General features: G+C 41.3%; 2 protein-coding genes across 5 annotated transcripts in view; one reads left to right on the top strand and one right to left on the bottom strand.

The window, feature by feature from the left end:
- Positions 1-17,559, bottom strand: part of LOC114642076 (tripartite motif-containing protein 16-like) — a 920,397-nt gene that overhangs the window by 79,213 nt on the left and 823,625 nt on the right. The gene's annotated exons all lie outside the window — the stretch shown is intronic.
- Positions 1-17,559, top strand: part of LOC114652550 (E3 ubiquitin/ISG15 ligase TRIM25-like) — a 487,506-nt gene that overhangs the window by 217,490 nt on the left and 252,457 nt on the right. The window contains exon 5 of one of the 4 annotated variants that reach the window (XM_051927920.1): positions 13,681-13,746. The exons of 1 other annotated variant lie outside the window; for it this stretch is intronic. In XM_051927920.1, the coding sequence (XP_051783880.1) occupies positions 13,681-13,746 (66 nt within the window). Of the gene's footprint in view, positions 1-13,680; positions 13,747-15,026; positions 15,399-17,559 lie in introns of all 4 variants that reach the window. 2 more of the 4 variants (XM_051927922.1, XM_051927919.1) reach the window with 2 other exon arrangements.

The following is a 17,559-nucleotide window of genomic DNA, read 5'->3' as shown; positions in this document are numbered from 1 at the left end:
GGAGACACACATCTGCACAGAAGGAGATGTAAGATGTTACAATATCAGCATAGTCATCTCTGCTGCTACACCAGCCATCCATGGCTTTCCAATCCATGAAGCCTAAACAGTCCATCAGCCTTCAAACAGCCTCAGGAGTCCAACTGCGGCTAACAGTCCTGGTGGGCTTTGATGGTTCCAGTTACTGTTTATAACTGGTGTGATGCCCAGGTGTGTACCCTGACACAGACAGGCAGGACACGGGTTCAGCACACAACACACATTTTTATTTACAGCGGGTAGCACTTTTCTCTGCTCCCCACAGCACCACACAGTACAGCAAAGCACCACCACAGTCCCTTTGCCACCCCTTCAGTCCTCCACACAGACTTTGTCCTCTTCCTCTCGACTATGACCGTTGGATGCTGACGACTGGCCCCTTTTTATAGGCCACCCAGAAGGACTCCAGATGCCCAATGAGCTTCTTCTGGCATCACTTCTGGGTGTGGCATAAGTGCTGCCAAATAGGGCCCTGGAAATGTCCATGCGCACCCTCGGGCTGGCCATGGGCCCCAACAGGGCTGAGCTTCTATGCTTATGCCCTGTGGCCCCGCTGGAAACCAAGGGGGCTGCCCTCAGTCAGACCAGGGGTGAAACTGTCCTGGAAGTACTCTCTCCCCCCCGGGCTTTTCATAAGGGTAAGGGCCCCAACCACCTGCCACACTGAGAACAAATCATTGAGTGGTCAGAGTGGGCAAGGAGTGCACAGGAGAAATGGTAAAATGCCCCTTTAATGTTGGTGTAAAAGTGATCCAATGTTCTGCCCTCACATGTGGGCCAGTTGATCAGCTGGTGGTATCTGAGCAAATTGTCTTTCATGTTACTGAGGTTAAAATCCCCCATAATGAAAATCAAAGAACTGGGGAATTGGTTCTCTAAGTGATGAATGTTACCAGCTAGTAATTGTTCTGCCAATTGAGCATTCGCTTCAGGACGAATGTAAATACCAACCAGTATAACAGAATGAAATTCCCAGGGTAGATAGAATGGCTTGCAATGAATGACAAGAGCTTCAATATCAGCAGAGGAAAAAGAAAGAATTTCAGACACATCCCAGCATCAGCCATTGTCTATTAACAGGCACACGGCGCCACCTCGAGATCTGTCACAAAGTCCACTGCTGTGGTCCACTCTGAATAACTGATATCATGACATTAGGACACCGTTATTGAATATCTGAAAGGCAGATTGTTGAGAGAGAAACACGAAAGCCTCCGCATCTCCAGCACACCCGAGCATCAGCCTGAGTACTGCAGTACCACCTGGTAAAGTGGGATTGACGGGGGGCATTCCTGTAGGCAGACGGGGACAAATTCTGTGGTAAATCTCCCTCATCGCAAACAAACAGAGGAGAAAAATCAGATGGAACTAAGGCATGTATGTTCAAAAGCTCTTCACAAGTAAAAGTAATTCTTGGAGTCAACAAAAAACACAAACCAATATACACAGAAAATGAGCGCACCTGGTCAGCGCCTGATATGTCAGGAGTTTGATTCTGTTGTCAGGTGTCCCTCCTGTGCTGCTTTAGTGGCCATTCAAATTACGAGGTGAGCCCCCCGTCACCGTTCATTTCTCACCATTCATTACGTTATTCTCTGGTATTTCATTTTCTGTCTTTTTTTTGTTCTTATTTCACTCTTCCAGTTTCCACGTCACACATTGTTATTTTGGTTGTGATGTTTGCCTCTTATGAACAGGTGTTTAGTTCTCATCACCTCTTATTTTATTCTTTATTCTATTTCATTTACTTACAAAATGAAGGGATCATTGCCTTGAAGAAAAAGTTTTTGTGCCCTTGAAACACATTGGCATTTTTGAAGCGTTTGATGTTTGAAGTCATTTGACTTAATAAAAATGATAAAGCCGTAAAGTGAGTGGACCGATCTGCCCAAAGTGACTCACCCAATACATGCAGGTCGCCATCTGTCACATCTTCATCAGTGTCCTCCTGCCCAGAGTCCAACGGCATTTCTTATTATGTTAAGACTTGTTCAACATTGTGGTCGCTGAAGTCAAGAAGAACAGAAGGTGGACACCAATAAAAAGTAAAAAGCAATTTCTTTTATTCTTGGTGACAGGAGAGAGGCTGCAGACCCTGTCAGCTCAAGTTTTGCTACAGACTTGAGTCCCCCAGCAGGAAGGAGGTACTTTCTTTTTATACTCAAGTTCATTGACAAGAATTAAAATGAAGAAATGCAGCAGTTCATTTTGAGTTCATACATACAGTAGGTCGCCATGACCTGTGTTCACATTCTGGATTGAAATGTGCAAAATAGCACAGTGTGTTTTACAAATAAAAGAGTTGTCAGCATTTTCAAAGTCTTAAGTAAAAACATCTCTGCTTTGCCTTGCACGTACACAATGGTCAGTTATGGCAAATTTGTCATATAAAGGGTGTATGCAACTCAGCAGTTTTAGACAATGCTCACTTCCTTATACTTTTTGCACATACATTGCTCAAAAAAAAACAAAGGGTTACATAAAGGTTAGTTCAGTACATTACATTAGTTATAAAAAAATTACATTCTTATAGCTTTAGTATCTGCATTAGATTACATTTGTTCAGTTAGCTTAATACATCCTTATTTATTAATACATAAGTGACATGTTCCTTATAGTTCTATTAGCACCATACTTTATTATTTGGAAAAGCTGAAGCACCTTAATTCTTTCTCAACGTCTTCTGCAGTCTTATTTCAGCTTCCTGACTGACTGAATAAACACCCAGACGCTTACTGCTTTGCATAATTTAAGATTTGTGACATCTCTCAGTTGATTGGCTCATTCATCACTGCATTGATGTTATTTTGAAATTTCATACATATATATAAATGTACAATTCTGATTTTTATGTTATTTTTGTTCATATTATATTTATGTAGTTTTCTTTATATGATTTATTCTTTATATTAGCATCATTAATCACAATCATATTAAAATCCAGCCAAGCTTATCCCTTAGTCTTATGAACATCTCTGCCTGTTCTCTTCATGAGTGTGTAACCCCAGACTTCTTAAACTCCTTGTGAATGACTGACCCCCTAAACATCAGTGCCCTTTGTTCCAGTGTAACCCACGCCAGGTGCTGCAGCTGCCTTCTGATCTAAAAATCACCCTGATGCCCCTTAGCCCTGTGCCCCTCCATTATAATCCAAATCTGAGTCTCATGTTAAACTCTCTGATCTCTCCAGTCCTCCCAGGTGTGTCTTGTGTCACAGACAGCACTTCTGATAAGACCGCCGGGTGTCTTCTACTCCTAATCTTAGCTCCTCTGTCATTACTCTTTTCTTACACATTTGCCAGCCTGCTCTTACTTTTGTCACTTACTGTGACGTTGACAATGACCACTGGATCTGCGCCTGTCTGTAAAATAGCCAAGCCACATGCCAATTAAGCAGCCATTAAGCAGCCCACCATGTTACACTTTGTTTCCTCATTTTCATGATTGAAATCTGAGTTTATTTACTTTCATTTGCCTTCTTATTTACAGTGATCCCTCACTATATTGTGCTTCGTCTTTCGCGGCTTCACTCCATCACGGATTGTAAATGTAAGCATTTGTGAATATATATCGCGGATTTTTCACTGTTTCGCGGATGTCTGCGGTCTACAGTACGTGTGCTTCCTCAGTTGATTTGCCCATTTGAATTCAAACAAGGGATGCATTTGAATTCAAACAAGGGACGCTATTGGCGGATGGCTGAGAAGCTACCCAATCAGAGCACGCGGTTAAGCTCCTGGGTGCTGTGCTAACTCTCGAGCGTCTCGCGACCATTCTATGAATGGCAAAAGATTTCCAGACATCAGTTGAAGAATGGGACCCGCAAATGATTCGTTCTTTGCAATTTAAAAATGCTCTTGACGGCGCCACGGAAGTGTATAGGAACCTCTTTACACAAATGAAAAAGCAGCACCAGCAACTGCCCATCACAATGTTCCTTACACGCAAAACACTGCCTAGTACGCCTTCAGTGGAAGATGACGACGGCGGTGCTACACAGTCGCCTGAAGAGGCTCCTTTAGAACAGCTGTGACAGTGCAGTAAATGTCATCGTTATCTGACAAGTTGGTGAGTACCCAAAACTATTTTTCTATGTACTTAGTACATGTATGTACGTTTATTGTAACTGTGCACACATTTTATACAATTTTTTCCTTGCATTGTTGGTATTTATTGCCGGTGGCATGTCTATCGTAATGGCTGTAACAAATGTGATATTGGAGACGCTCTACAGTATCTTTAAAATAACATTTTGGTTTTATGTACAGCATTTACATGTTATAGATTTTTCACATATTTTTATATTACCTACTCAATTAGAATATGTTTAAAACTGTATTACGTATTAAATAAAACTCCTCAATGATATACGATACGTATGTTTGTGAGTAGTATATAAACTGTGTTTACATACATAATTTCAACGAATCTTACCTAATAACTAAGAGAATATGAAGGGTTTATGCTGTATAACTGTACGGGGAGTATTTATAAACCATGTGGGAGAGTTTATAAGGACTTAAAATATACAAATATAACCATATAAACATATGGTTTCTACTTCGCGGATTTTCTTATTTCACGGGTGGCTCTGGAACGCAACCCCCGTGATGGAGGAGGGATTACTGTATAGAATTAAATTGTAAATGTTGTCCAGTTTCTCTGAGGATGGGTCATGCAGTGATACAGTGTGGTTCTGCACCCACCAGCGTCAGTTATGTCTTCTTTGTCTTTCAGCTTCTCCCATTTAGGAGTCGTCTCAATAGATCATCCGTCTCCATATCTCCCTGTCTTTCACATCATTTTCTGCCACACCGACTGCCTTCATGTCTTCCCTCATCACATCTATAAACCTCCTCTTTTGCCTTCCTCTTTTCTTCTTGCCTGGCAGCTCCATCCTCATCATTATTTCCCTGATGTACACCTCATCTCTCCTGTGCACAAACCATCTCAATCTCGCCTCTCTCACTTGGTCATCAATCTGTCATTCCTGTGTTGTCCCCCTGATGTACTTGTTCCTAATCCTGGATACCCTCATTACTCCAAGTGACAATTATATCATCCTCAGCTCTGTCACTTCCAGCTCTGTCTCTTGTCTTCTGGTCAGTGCCACCGTCTCTAAACCAAACAGCATAGCTGGTCTCACCACCATCTTGTACACCTTCCCTTTCACATACTCTTCTATCACAAATCACTCCTGACACTCTTCTTCACACAGTCCACCCTGCCTGCACTCTCTTCTTCACCACTCTGCCACTCTCTCCATTGGTTTGGACTGTTGAACCCAAGTATTTAAAATGTCTTACCTTCACCTTGTCTGTTCCTTGCTCTCTCACACTTCAGTTATTATGTGTATTTAAATATTGCCTTGAGTTACTCATTCGTTTTATTGTTAGATTTATCTGAGCTCATTAAACTTCTCTTCAGATTTAACTTTTTGCTGAACTCCTCAGGCTCACTCGTGTCTTCTCAGCCTCAGTTATCTCACTTGACTCCATAAAATGACCAAACACTTGAGAAAGTTCTCACAAGTCTGAACTCCACAATGGCCTTGTAGATCCTACACTTGTAGCCATTGTGTGTCCAAGTTCTCCTGATTCTGCGTTTTCTTCATCCTGTACAGTCCAGTGTTTTTATGAGTGAACGTCTGATATCCTGGTCATCAATCAGATGTCATCTAAACATCAAGGACTGACTCGTACACCAGTGAGCCTTCAGACTGTCTTCTTTATTTGACGCACCCTTCAAGCCCAAACTCCATCTTCAATTGAACTGTTAGACTAAATCTTTCTTTCAAATCTTTTGTATTATTATATTTATTTTATCAAATATTTGTGTGTCACCTATGTGACATTATGAAGACAAGTGTGACAGAAACAGTAAGTTGTGTCATGGAATGTAAAACAAATGTTTTGTACAAATGTGTGCACTCAGAATGACACCAACAGTGTAAGTGAATTCTGATGAGACCCCCATGTGTCCTTTCGTGTTTCCAAACAAAAACAGCTGGAGGCGACACTGAGTGAAATTAGGAGGAGACTTGAGAAGAAAGAGAACAAAGTGAAAGAGACGAGTAGGAGAAAAGAACAGATGAAGGTGAGTGAAATTAAGAAAACACTTCATATGAAAGTAAGTAAAAAAGTAAAAGGGTTGTCAAAGTTTCTGTTAATGTCGTGTAGAGACAGGAAAATGGAGAAGGAGAGAAGATGGTTTATTGTGTCCTTCATGGCATTTCACTGCTGACAGCATTTCATGTTTAATTTATTAGGAATTCAGACACCGACATCTTAACATCCTCAGGTTTCTCATTCCACCACTTAAAGATGACTTAACTCCTCCTAATAACTCATAAAGAAGATTGGTGCTGATGTTCTGATGTTCAGATGTGCATTGAGACTTCAAATCTATTTAACCCCATGTGTACTGGTATGTGGGGTACAGGTGGAAATCCTGAGGTGACCACTTTGTAAGCTCTGCTTCTTAGCTTTGCACCCAACTCTTTGTCCTGCAGAACTGACAGTCTGATCTCCATATTTCACTTGTACAAAGACAACTAGACAAGCTAGATGATGACATTTGGATCCTTCAGTGCTCTGGCCAGGAGCCTATCCAGCTATCCACAAAGGTTTTCTATCTGTGTACCCAGAAGGCAACACAGCCTATGAGACTCTCTGTATTTGGAGCAAAACTTCATCTCAATTCCCATAATACCTGAATCCCTGACTATGACTACTTTTAGGGCTCCTCATCCCTGCCTACAGTCTCAAAGATATCAGAGTCACTGTGCAGCTCTGCAAGGTCCTGAAAACAGCTGAACACCTCCAGCTTTGGAGTTGATGATCCTGGACAGTGTGCACCTCATACCCTACACTCATATCTGACTGTGACCCACCTGCACAATAACTTTCACCTCAAAGACAATCAAGTGAGCCGTACAAATATACTGTAAGTAACAGTGGTAGTTATTAGTAATAATGAAAAGTTAAATAAAGGAAATAGAAATGCAGTAACCTGGAATATAAAGACTCACAACTCTGAGGATTACAATTGAATACAGTTGGGTGAAGGTTAATAAGCAAAGACACCATTAATGTAATTAAATTACAACTGATCAGCTTTTCTCCACGATACCAATTCTTCTTCTTCTCCTTACTCTCAATCCCTGGATGACCAGGAGAGGCTCTTTTAAAGACGCACCTCAGTAACACTACCAGAGTCCTCACTGGACAATAGAGCTGTCCTGACAATGACCCTCACAGAACTCCTTATTAAGACGGCACATTCCATACAGTCTTTCAGGTGCCTTTAGAAGATCCTGCTACTCAGAGTACCAAGGGTCTGCTACGGCCCTTATTCTAATTCAAATTACTCATCACTACGTCAGAATACCAACAAGTGTTTCTTTAATTTTGTGACTCAATTTTATATTTTCCTCTTATCCAACCAGATCTCTGTGGAAAGAGTAATGGAGGAAAATGATAAGAGCTTCAGTGATCTGATACAGTGCATTGAGGAAGCCCACAAGAAACTGACTGAGAGGATCAGAGAAAAAAGAAAAGAGAGAAATGGAGAAGGCTGAAGGAGTCATGGAGCAACTGGAGAAGGAGATTGAGGAGCTCAAGAGGAAAGAAGCTCAGCTGAAGGAGCTTTCAGAAACCAAGGACTATCTCCACTTCCTGAAGGTGAGAGCGACACTTCACAGGGAGTCTGATCAGACTGGGGTGTGTGGGACCTGAGAAACTTTAGAGTCAAATTCAAAGGATCTGAGGAGTTTATAGAAATGGCAGGAACAGGCCATTCAGCCCAATTTCATGTTGCCTAATATTTCCACAAATTATGCAAAACTCTCAAAGTTCCTGCCTTTATCTGCTGCCTTCAAACAACATCCTATGGTCACCTGACAACCTCCCACCTCAGTTTTACTGCACTGATGAATGTAACTCTTTTATGACCTTTTCAAATATGAAAATTGAAAATATCCACCAGCAGTCGACTTCTTTTGTAAACTCTGTACATGGAACATTTTATGATTTCTTACTATTTTTAAACTCCCAACTGTGGTTGAAATATCTGATATTATTAGTAAATCCAAGCCCTCTACATGTCAGCTGGCTCCAGTTCCTACTGATTTCTCTTTCCTGTGTAATAAGTAACATCATACATTCTTCCCTTATCTCTGGTCTTGTTCCTTTATCTCTTAAAATGGCTGTGATAACTCCAAATCTCAAGAAATCTGGTGCAAATCCCTACAATCTAAATAATTATCATACAATCTCAAATTTAGCTTTCCTTTAAAAAACACTTGAAAAACTGTTGCCATGCATGTTCACTCTCACCTTACTGACAATCATTTGTGGCTTTCGTCCATTTCACAGTACAGAGACAGCCCTGGTTAAAATCACCAATGACCTGCTGATGGCCGCTGTTTCGGGGCTGTTGACCACACTTGTGCTCCTTGATCTGAGCCCTGCCTTCTATACAATATCTCATGATATTCTCCTCCAAGTTTGCCCAGTTGTTAGTGGTGTTCCCCAGGGTGTCTTGGGGCCCCTTCTATTTATTATTTATATTCTGCCTCTTGGTCGTTTCTTTAGGAAACTTGATATTCACTTTCACTGTTAAGCTGATGATCCCCAGCTCTATCTGTCTACTAAGCCTGATTCCACTCTTCCACCTTTTTCCCTCTCTGACTGTCGGGAGGAAGTTAAATAATGGCTGTCAACTAATTTTCTTAAGTTAAATAGTGATAAAACAGACGTTCTTCTGGTAGGAACTAAATCTGTTTGGACAACTGTGATAATATTTCATTGACTATTGATAATGCTCTAATCTCTTCTTCCTCCCAGGTTAAGAGCTTCGGTGTCATTCTTGATAGCACCTTAAACTTTGAGGTGCATATTAATATTTTAACTCGGTCAGCATATTTCCATCTCAGCTGTTTACTCCCATCTCTTTCAGCTACCAGCACTGCTATTCTCGTTCATGCTCTGGTCACAATTCATATTGATTATTGTAAGTCTGTCCCGTCTCTGGTCTTCCTCACAAACTCCTTTACAACTTCAGTAGGTTCAGAATGCTGTAGCTTGTATTATTACCAGAACACCTTCCATTGAACACGTCACTCCAGTCCTTCAGCAGCTTCACTGGCTCCCTATTAAATATCACATTGATTTTAAGATTCTGCTAATTACTTACAAGACTTATAATCTCGCTCCTCCTTATCATTCTGATCATCTTCACATCTCCATTCCTTCCCATATCCTTAGATCTTCTTCCTCTGTTTATCTTATTATACCTCCAGCTCACCTGACTACCATGAAGTTTAGAGATTTCAGTCGAGTGGCCCCTCGCCTCTGGAACTCTCTGCACAAGGTATTTGTGATATCGACTCTCTTCCTATCTTTAAATCTCACCTTAAAACACAGCTTTTTATTATGGCTTATTGTTTGATATGAATTTTAGTTGATAAATTAAATAATTTTATTATTGCATTTATTTTGGTTTTATTGTACTGTAATATTTTTTTAATTTTATATTGTGGCTGGTGATATTAATGTATTCTATAAGGTGTCCTTGTGTGTCTGAAATGGTGTCTATAAATAAATTATTATTATTATTATTATTATTACCTGATAGGCAGGTAAATCTAGTGTTGTTTGTTCGAGGAAGCAAATTTGCATGAAATGTGTTCTTAGCAAGTTTCATTTTAAATGATGCCACCTGACTAAAGAAGACACCAACTCTTTAAACACTTCTGTCATGTCACCTCCTCATGTCTCTGTCCTTTAATTAATGACTCCTATCTATCTATCTATCTATCTATCTATCTATCTATCTATCTATCTATCTATCTATCTATCTATCTATCTATCTATCTATCTATCTATCTATCTATCTATCTATCTATCTATCTATCTATCTATCTATCTATCTATCTATCTATCTATCTAGTTTTTGAGAGCTGAATATTTTTCCCAAACAAATGCAGTTTTCTGAAAAGGACACAATGCAATGGCTTCACACAGAAAATCAACATCAAAACATCTGTTGCTGCGTGCTGTGGCCGCCAGTTCACTGTCTCTTTTGGCATGAGCTGCTTACGGGTGGCACCAACTGCTGGCAGGAATGTTAGGCAGGCTGTCTTCACGTGGCAGGGGTTGCAGCGCAACGCAATCTGGTTTGTCCCGCATGACATCATAAGTGGCGGTTCATCGAGGCAAACACTGCCATAGGTGTGTCAGCTACACAGACAAATGGAGAGCAATCAGCGGATGCTGGTACCTCATTTTCATTTTCGATCTCGACCTACAGATCCAGCCCAGCATGTCAGATTCCAATTCAGAGATGATATGCCAAACGCCACCCATGGAGTGTTTTGTCGGGGCATTTACATCGATCTCCCGTCAGATGTCGATGCCATTTTTGTCAGCTGTTTGCTCTTCACTACTGACGCAAGTGCAGGGAATCTTGGTCAAACCAATCAAGCTAACTTCCTCTCTAGCAAAGGGAGTCCAACTAAAATATAAATGCCAGGTTTGGTCACCATTTGCAGTTCACTATCGCCATCAAGCCCTCCTGTTGACAAAATTTGACATCCGCCCTGAAAGAGTTAAAGAGCCCAATGCCTTGTTTTGTTTGCTAAGTCAGTTCTTCACCTGCCTGTCTGTTGCCCCCTCAGTCCACTTATCTACAGTCTGATGACTGACCTCTTATGGTCTCCAGTGTGAAAATCTTTTTGAAAGTCAAGGCACCTGACATCTTATGGTCCACTATAATGAAATGTTCTCCTATAAATAACCAATGAATGAGTGAAAAGTAATCTATCTAAACCCAAACTCTCTGTTCACCATGCTGGTCCTTACTTGAGAGGTTGTCCTTATTATTGTGACTTTTTATGTCTTCATGTCCCCTCTTCTCTCTTGATGCAGACTTTGTCATCTCGCTGTGTCCTTCCTGCTGATGGAGACTCGCTCAGCTTCACTGTCACTGCTGATTTCTCTTCTGAGGACCTGCTAAAGGAGCTGTCAGGTCTGAAAAAGAGTCTGGAGAAGATCAGCCAGTGGGAAATCCTAAGGACCCTATCAGGTACAGTGTCTGGTCATGTTGTGTTCATTGTTAAATTTCATTAGGGGGACCAGAGTGACAATAACAGTAAGATGCATTAAGAAGGCCTGTTCATTAACATTTATTGATTTTCTCTATTAGTAATTTTTATAGTGCAGTTCATAATGACGAGCTGAGTGATATTACACTCTCATAGTAAGCAACTGCTTTTATTTACAGTTCTAGATATTGTGAAGGACGGTCAGCGTCTTTACATGGCCAGGACACCATTAGAATAGAAGGACAGGGGGAGACAGATTGCTCATTGCTTTGTCTCCCTTAGGACACTAGATGGCAGTGAGCCCAGGCTCAAATTCCCACATGAGTGCTGGGTATGCTGGGTATTGTAGATCCATGGGACGGGGGAGGTGTATAACTGGGGAATCCCTATGTCATGGGGATTCTGCCTCACATGGAAGTGCTGAAAGACCATTTCTAGGGCAGCTAAAATAAAAGGGAATGCCTAACTTGTGTCGGGTGGTCAGAGTCGGGAGGAAGGAGGACAAATCTTACAAGATGAATGGAGGAGGCAGTGAGAGAGAGAGAGAGAGTATTAATCTTAGTGTACTTGTGGCTGTGGTGGTGGGAAACCCTTACAAAAGAAGTGTTTTCCCACAGTAAGAGACTCTTTGCCTTTTAACCTGTGTCTGTGCCTGTTTGTGTTGGGTGTTTGTGGAGCTGGCGTGCCCCCTACTGTTCACAATATATCTCTTCATAGGAGAGTGAAACAGCCGCTCATTAGAACAGGCCACTGGTACAATAGTAAGTCCAATGTTCTGATCATGTCACACATTTATGGAGCTCTGTTCACCTGACATGCTCACTCTTACGTCCCTCTTACTTTGTGCTCCTTTTGCTCATCAGACATGTTAGGCCTTACAGTCATCAGTTTTTTGTGGTTTTATTTCCTCTGTTCATTTCTGCCCTCTGTTGGACATTCAATGACATTATGCCCTGGCACAGATGTCGCACATTGGACCTTTTATTTCTTTATATATATATATAAAGGATGCTTTTTCGATTTACTCTCTTAAAAGCTTCTTCTTCATTTGACATTGTGATTCTTTTCATGTGCTCTGCATAACGACCAACATAAAATAACGAACAGGAAGTTAAACTGGCAACGTACAAATGAAGACATAAAGGAAAATTAAATTGAATTGGGATCAACTTCAGTGCTTTGTGATATCATGAAGTCTGAAGGAGCTTCTGCTGTCTTCTCTGTCCTTTACATTCACTCAGATGAGCTCCTCTTTAAAAGTTCACAGTAAGCCATTGTCAGCCGTTCTTCCACAGTCTCATGTGTGTTATATGTGTGGTGTCGTATACTCAGACTCATTTCTACCACTGATATTAAAGAAATTGTTTTATAGATCAAATCATTTTAGTTTCTATATTTAGGTGGGAAAGTTGAACAAATTACAGGGCAGCATTAGAACCCTGAGCACTTAAGGACCACCTGAACACTCCACTGAGTGCACATAACAAGTCCACAGGGAAAACACAATAACAGAGTTTACTTTAATTATAAATGTAATAAAGTTTATACACACAGATACAGTTGAAGTTAGAAGTTTCCATCCACTTCAGGTGAATTCTTTAAAACTCACTTTATAGTCGAACCACAGATTTTATACTAATAAACTACGAGCATTTAAGATGTCTACTCTGTGCAGGGCAGAAGTCATTTTTTCCCCCAATGTTCACAGTATTTCACTTTTTATTCACCAGATCACAGTTCCAGTGGGTCAAACGTTTCCATACACTTTGTTAACTGTGCCATTAAACAGCTTGGAAAATTCCAGAAAATGTCATCAAGCCTTTAGGCAATAAGGCAATGAGCTTCTGAGATCCAATCAGCTTCATTGGAGCCAACATGTGGATGGATGTTAAGGCCGACCATCAAACTCACTGTCTCTGTACTTGACATGATGGTAAAATCAAAAGAAGTCAGGTTGTGGTTCACCCTTGGACACAATTTCCAAACATCAGAAGGTTACAAGTTCATCTGTACAGATTTGTTTAAACACACAGTAAGCTAAAGCAGTTCTGCCCTGATGAATATAAATGGAACCTAACAATGTCTGTCCATGAACAGAACTGCTGAGCTGTGGCCAACTGACAACACAGGAGAGGAGAACAGAAAGTGAGGTGATGAGGGTTAACAGGTCAGACATGTGTGCGCCCAACTGCACCGGCACTGTTTACTACCTGGAAGAAAGTCTGAGATCCAATGGTGGATTGGACTGGGCAGGCTGAACTCGGCCAGTTTCTTATCATGGAGCTCTGAGATGTTGGTATCTAAAGCAGAGGTCAAGTCCAAAGAGAAGACCCTCACATGTGTCTGTAGCTCATCAAAATGTTAGTAAATAAAACTCACTGCATCATCCACACACCAGTGGGCTCTGTGTGCAGACTTGATCAGCATGTCTTGTTGTTTTATTCAACTGTATTCAATTGTAATAAGTGTCTAAGAATTTAACATTATAAAACTCCATCTTAACATTCTCCATTCTCCTTTTTTCTTTGTATTTTCAGGTCATGAAGCTCCAATCTTCACCCTACGGCCTCCTGAACCTCAGAGCAGAGAGAAGTTTTTACAATGTGAGTCTGTCAATTCATGGAGTTTATCATCATTTCACTTTTAATGTCTCAGACCCGGCTTATGATATGAAAGCATTATGTGAGTGTGGTGGGACTGATGAGCTGAAAGTGACTGGGATCTTGTGACTGGTGCATTATGGGATATTGAGATTGAGGACAGGGAGGCACCAAAGCAGTCTGTTGGACTTGATTCTCTTAAGTGTCAAGTAAACTGCCAAAAAATAAAAATGAAATCCTGCCGACTACGCCAGGTCCTCCTGTCACTCCAGTCCTACCTCCATTGTTCTTTTTCCTTTGTCTCATTTTCTTCATTTCACTTTCTGTTGTTCTCATTTTCTCTTTTCTCCTTTCTGTTTCTATTTCAGTTGTTCCCTTACAATATTGATAAGAATTAATTATTTACACAGCACAAGGCACACAATGAAAGCAGCTCAGTCTGCTTCACATAAAAACACAATATCTACTCCCATTAATATCTACATATACAGTCTATGTGTGTAAAGATGAAGACAAAAGGACTGTTTTATAAAAGAATCCCAGATTTACTGTGAAATAAGTTAAAGCTGACTAAAGTACTTGGCCATTCTGTTCTCCATAGAGCTGACACTTTGATTTTGATTCATAACTTAACATATTGTAAGAATAAAACTAAATGAAAATAACAGAAGGAAATATTAGGAGACCTTAGATGTTAAAAGACAACATTGGATGAGAATCGACCCTCTAATGAGAATCTCAGGGGTCTTCAGGCACTCAGTAAAGTCCTCACTTAGTTGTGATATGTCATTGTGTGCCTCATACTGAATGAGGACAAGAGAAGAAGAGCAAAAGACGAAGGTCACAGCAGAGCAGGTCAAGGTGAAGACTACAAGACCACCTCCAAAGAGCTTCATGTTCCTGTGGCCACAGCAGCTAACATTAAGAAGTTTAAGGTCCATGGGACTGCAGCCAAACTCTCTGGATGTCACTAAAAATAAAAAATGGACCCCTTATTGAACAGAAGGACAGTTTAAGAGGTGAAGAACAAACCAAGGCAGACATCAGGACAGACTCAGGGTAACCACCACGATCAAAGTACAACAACTTCACGTAGCACCGTCAATCACTTACTGAATGAAAGTGGGCTTCATGGAAGAAGACCCCAAATCTGAAAGACAGCATTTGAGTCTCGTCAGCGCAACTCCTGATTGGCTCTTGTTAATTGTCTGTGTTGTGCTCCGCCCCCAGTCCCGTTACACACTCCCAGATCTCCTCACTCGTTTTCTTTTCTCTCCTTTCAGACTTCTGTCCCCTCACACTGGACATCAACACAGCAAACAGTGCCCTCCGTCTGTCTGAAGGGAACAAGAAGGTGACATGTGAGTGGACAGAAGCCGAATATCCTGATCATCCTGACAGATTTGACTACTGGGCTCAAGTTCTGTGCAGAGAAGCTCTGACTGGGACTTGCTGTTACTGGGAGGTGGAGTGCAGTGGAGGTGACCTGATGATTGGAGTCGCATATAAAGGACTAAGAAGGAGAGGGCGGGGTGTCGAGTGCTTCCTGGGATACAACGACAAGTCCTGGTGTTTTCGATGGTCTCATTCCCAGTACTTTGTGTGTCACAATAACAATCAGACTGTAATCCGCGCCCCATACAGCCCCAGAATAGGTGTGTATCTGGACTGGCCTGCTGGCTCTCTGTCATTTTATAGCGTCTCACACACAATGACCCTTCTGCACAGGTTCAACACCTCCTTCACTGAGCCCCTCTCTCCAGGGTTTGGGCTTGGTCCTGACTGCAGTGTAACAATCTGCCATCTGACACCATGTGACCACTGACCAGTACCCTCCACCGGTCACTTGATGTCCCCAGAAGCTCAGGTCCTCTTTGTGTTTGTAGTTTAGGGTGAAATTAAATTTACAGGATGGGGGGGTTGGGGGGTCAGCACCTCTGTGATTGAATTTGTGGATGAGAATGCGGGGCTAGTGCAACTGTCAGGGTCTCCATTATTATTGGGTTTGAGTAGCCAATCAGGTGTGTGTGTCATAATAAAGGCGGAGACACCTCAGACCTACAAATACCAGTCTGACCAGCAGAGGTCACTGTTAATTCACAGCCACATGTCCTTCAGGCTGACACCCCAACAACTACTGAGGCCCCCAAGTGTCACTGAATGTCACCTGTTAAGTAGGACAGGCATGTGGTCCTGCTGGATCAGCACAACTGAAAGGCGCTATACAGACTCAGTATGGAGAGCTCTTGAATAGTGACTATATGTAGGAGCAGAGAGTGACAGATGGGACTGGAGTGTTGTCCACTCACCAGACATTTTGTGACCCTCCATTGGTCACTCAAAGGGTCCTTCACTTCAGAATGAATTCACTGTGAATGTCTGAAGATGAGGACTCACCAGTCAGTCAGATGTCGGCCATACTGACAGAGTTTGGTGTTTTAGTTGATGTCACATTAAACTTTAAACTGCACCTCCTCCTTGTCCCCAGATTTGTCACTCTTGGTACCCTGAAAGCTCCAACATCTGCACAAAATGAATTCTCGGTCAGTTGGCACACACTTGACATGGGTGCACATGTGTGGCTTTGCAGTGGACTGGCACCCCGTCCAGAGTTGGCCCAACTTGTCCACAAACTGAAATTGAAAAGCGGATAAGAAAGACAACGAATGGACAGAAGGGGTCACTGATTGGTCAGTCGTCAAACTACTGCCTCTTGTGGCCACTCTAAATATTACACAGCAATTTATACAAAAAGGAAATCTAAAAGATAAAAGCAGAAAGCATTCAGTGAAATCCTGAGCAGTGAAACATGAAAGGAGAGAATGAGAAACAATCAGAGAGTCAGACGAATGGAGACTTTAACAGGAGGACTGAGGGGTGGGACTGAAGTGCAGTGGACACCCGCCATATTACACACATGGGTAAGGGGGGAGAAAAGAATACAGTGCAGTGTAAAAGAAATAAGAATAAAGTAAAAACACAAGAATAAAACACCTGAAATAAAGAACTGTAAATATTATATCTACAACTAATTAAGATTTAAATGAATTAAGAGAAAAATAAGGGAGACACGATCACACATAATAAGGGTGACATGATCACACAGTCACATGACCTTCAGAGCTGATAGCTGAGCTGATTCTTCTGTAGCCAAACTGCCCCCTCTAGTGGCCACTCTCAATATTAAATGAATGGCAAGGCTGAGGGGAGGAAAGATTTGGGTTTGATCAAATGGATATTTAGTGCAGATTTCTTAATATTGTCATTACCTGTAAGGACAGTGCAGCTTTGTTAGGTTATGGAAGATTCTCTATGGGAAAAGAACATTTATTTGAATTAATCTTTTTAATAATCGTTATGTACTTACAAAATAGAAATCTTGTGTGTCCGCTGTGCCCTCGTATGCCCACTTCAGCCTGCACACTACTGAGATGTTCAGTTACTGATAAACATGAACATTAAATGGTGAATTTGACACGCATGGACACCACAAGACGGTGAAGTGCATTGAGGACTGAAGTCAGCTGTGATGTTTCATTTTGGGTTTCATTTCTGCTTTAAATGAGTTTGCTTTTTCTTTAAAATTTTTCTTATTTTTTATGAATTGTTTTGTAAATGGTATTGATTTCACTTCTGAATGTTTGGTGTGTTGATGAATATTTTTGTTTAATTAATCTCATATTTATATATTTGGTTAGTTTTATTGTCCCTCTTTTTTTTTGTGTGTGTTTCATGTTGAGCCCAGGGGGGCGGGGCCACTGACACTGCAGCTGGAGCTCCGCCCCCGGGGGTATTTAAGAAGAAGCTGCAGATGAA

This window comes from Erpetoichthys calabaricus, chromosome 5 (assembly GCF_900747795.2).
Source record: "Erpetoichthys calabaricus chromosome 5, fErpCal1.3, whole genome shotgun sequence".
In the NCBI taxonomy this organism is placed as follows: domain Eukaryota; kingdom Metazoa; phylum Chordata; class Cladistia; order Polypteriformes; family Polypteridae; genus Erpetoichthys; species Erpetoichthys calabaricus.
This window is presented reverse-complemented; position numbering and strand designations above follow the sequence as displayed.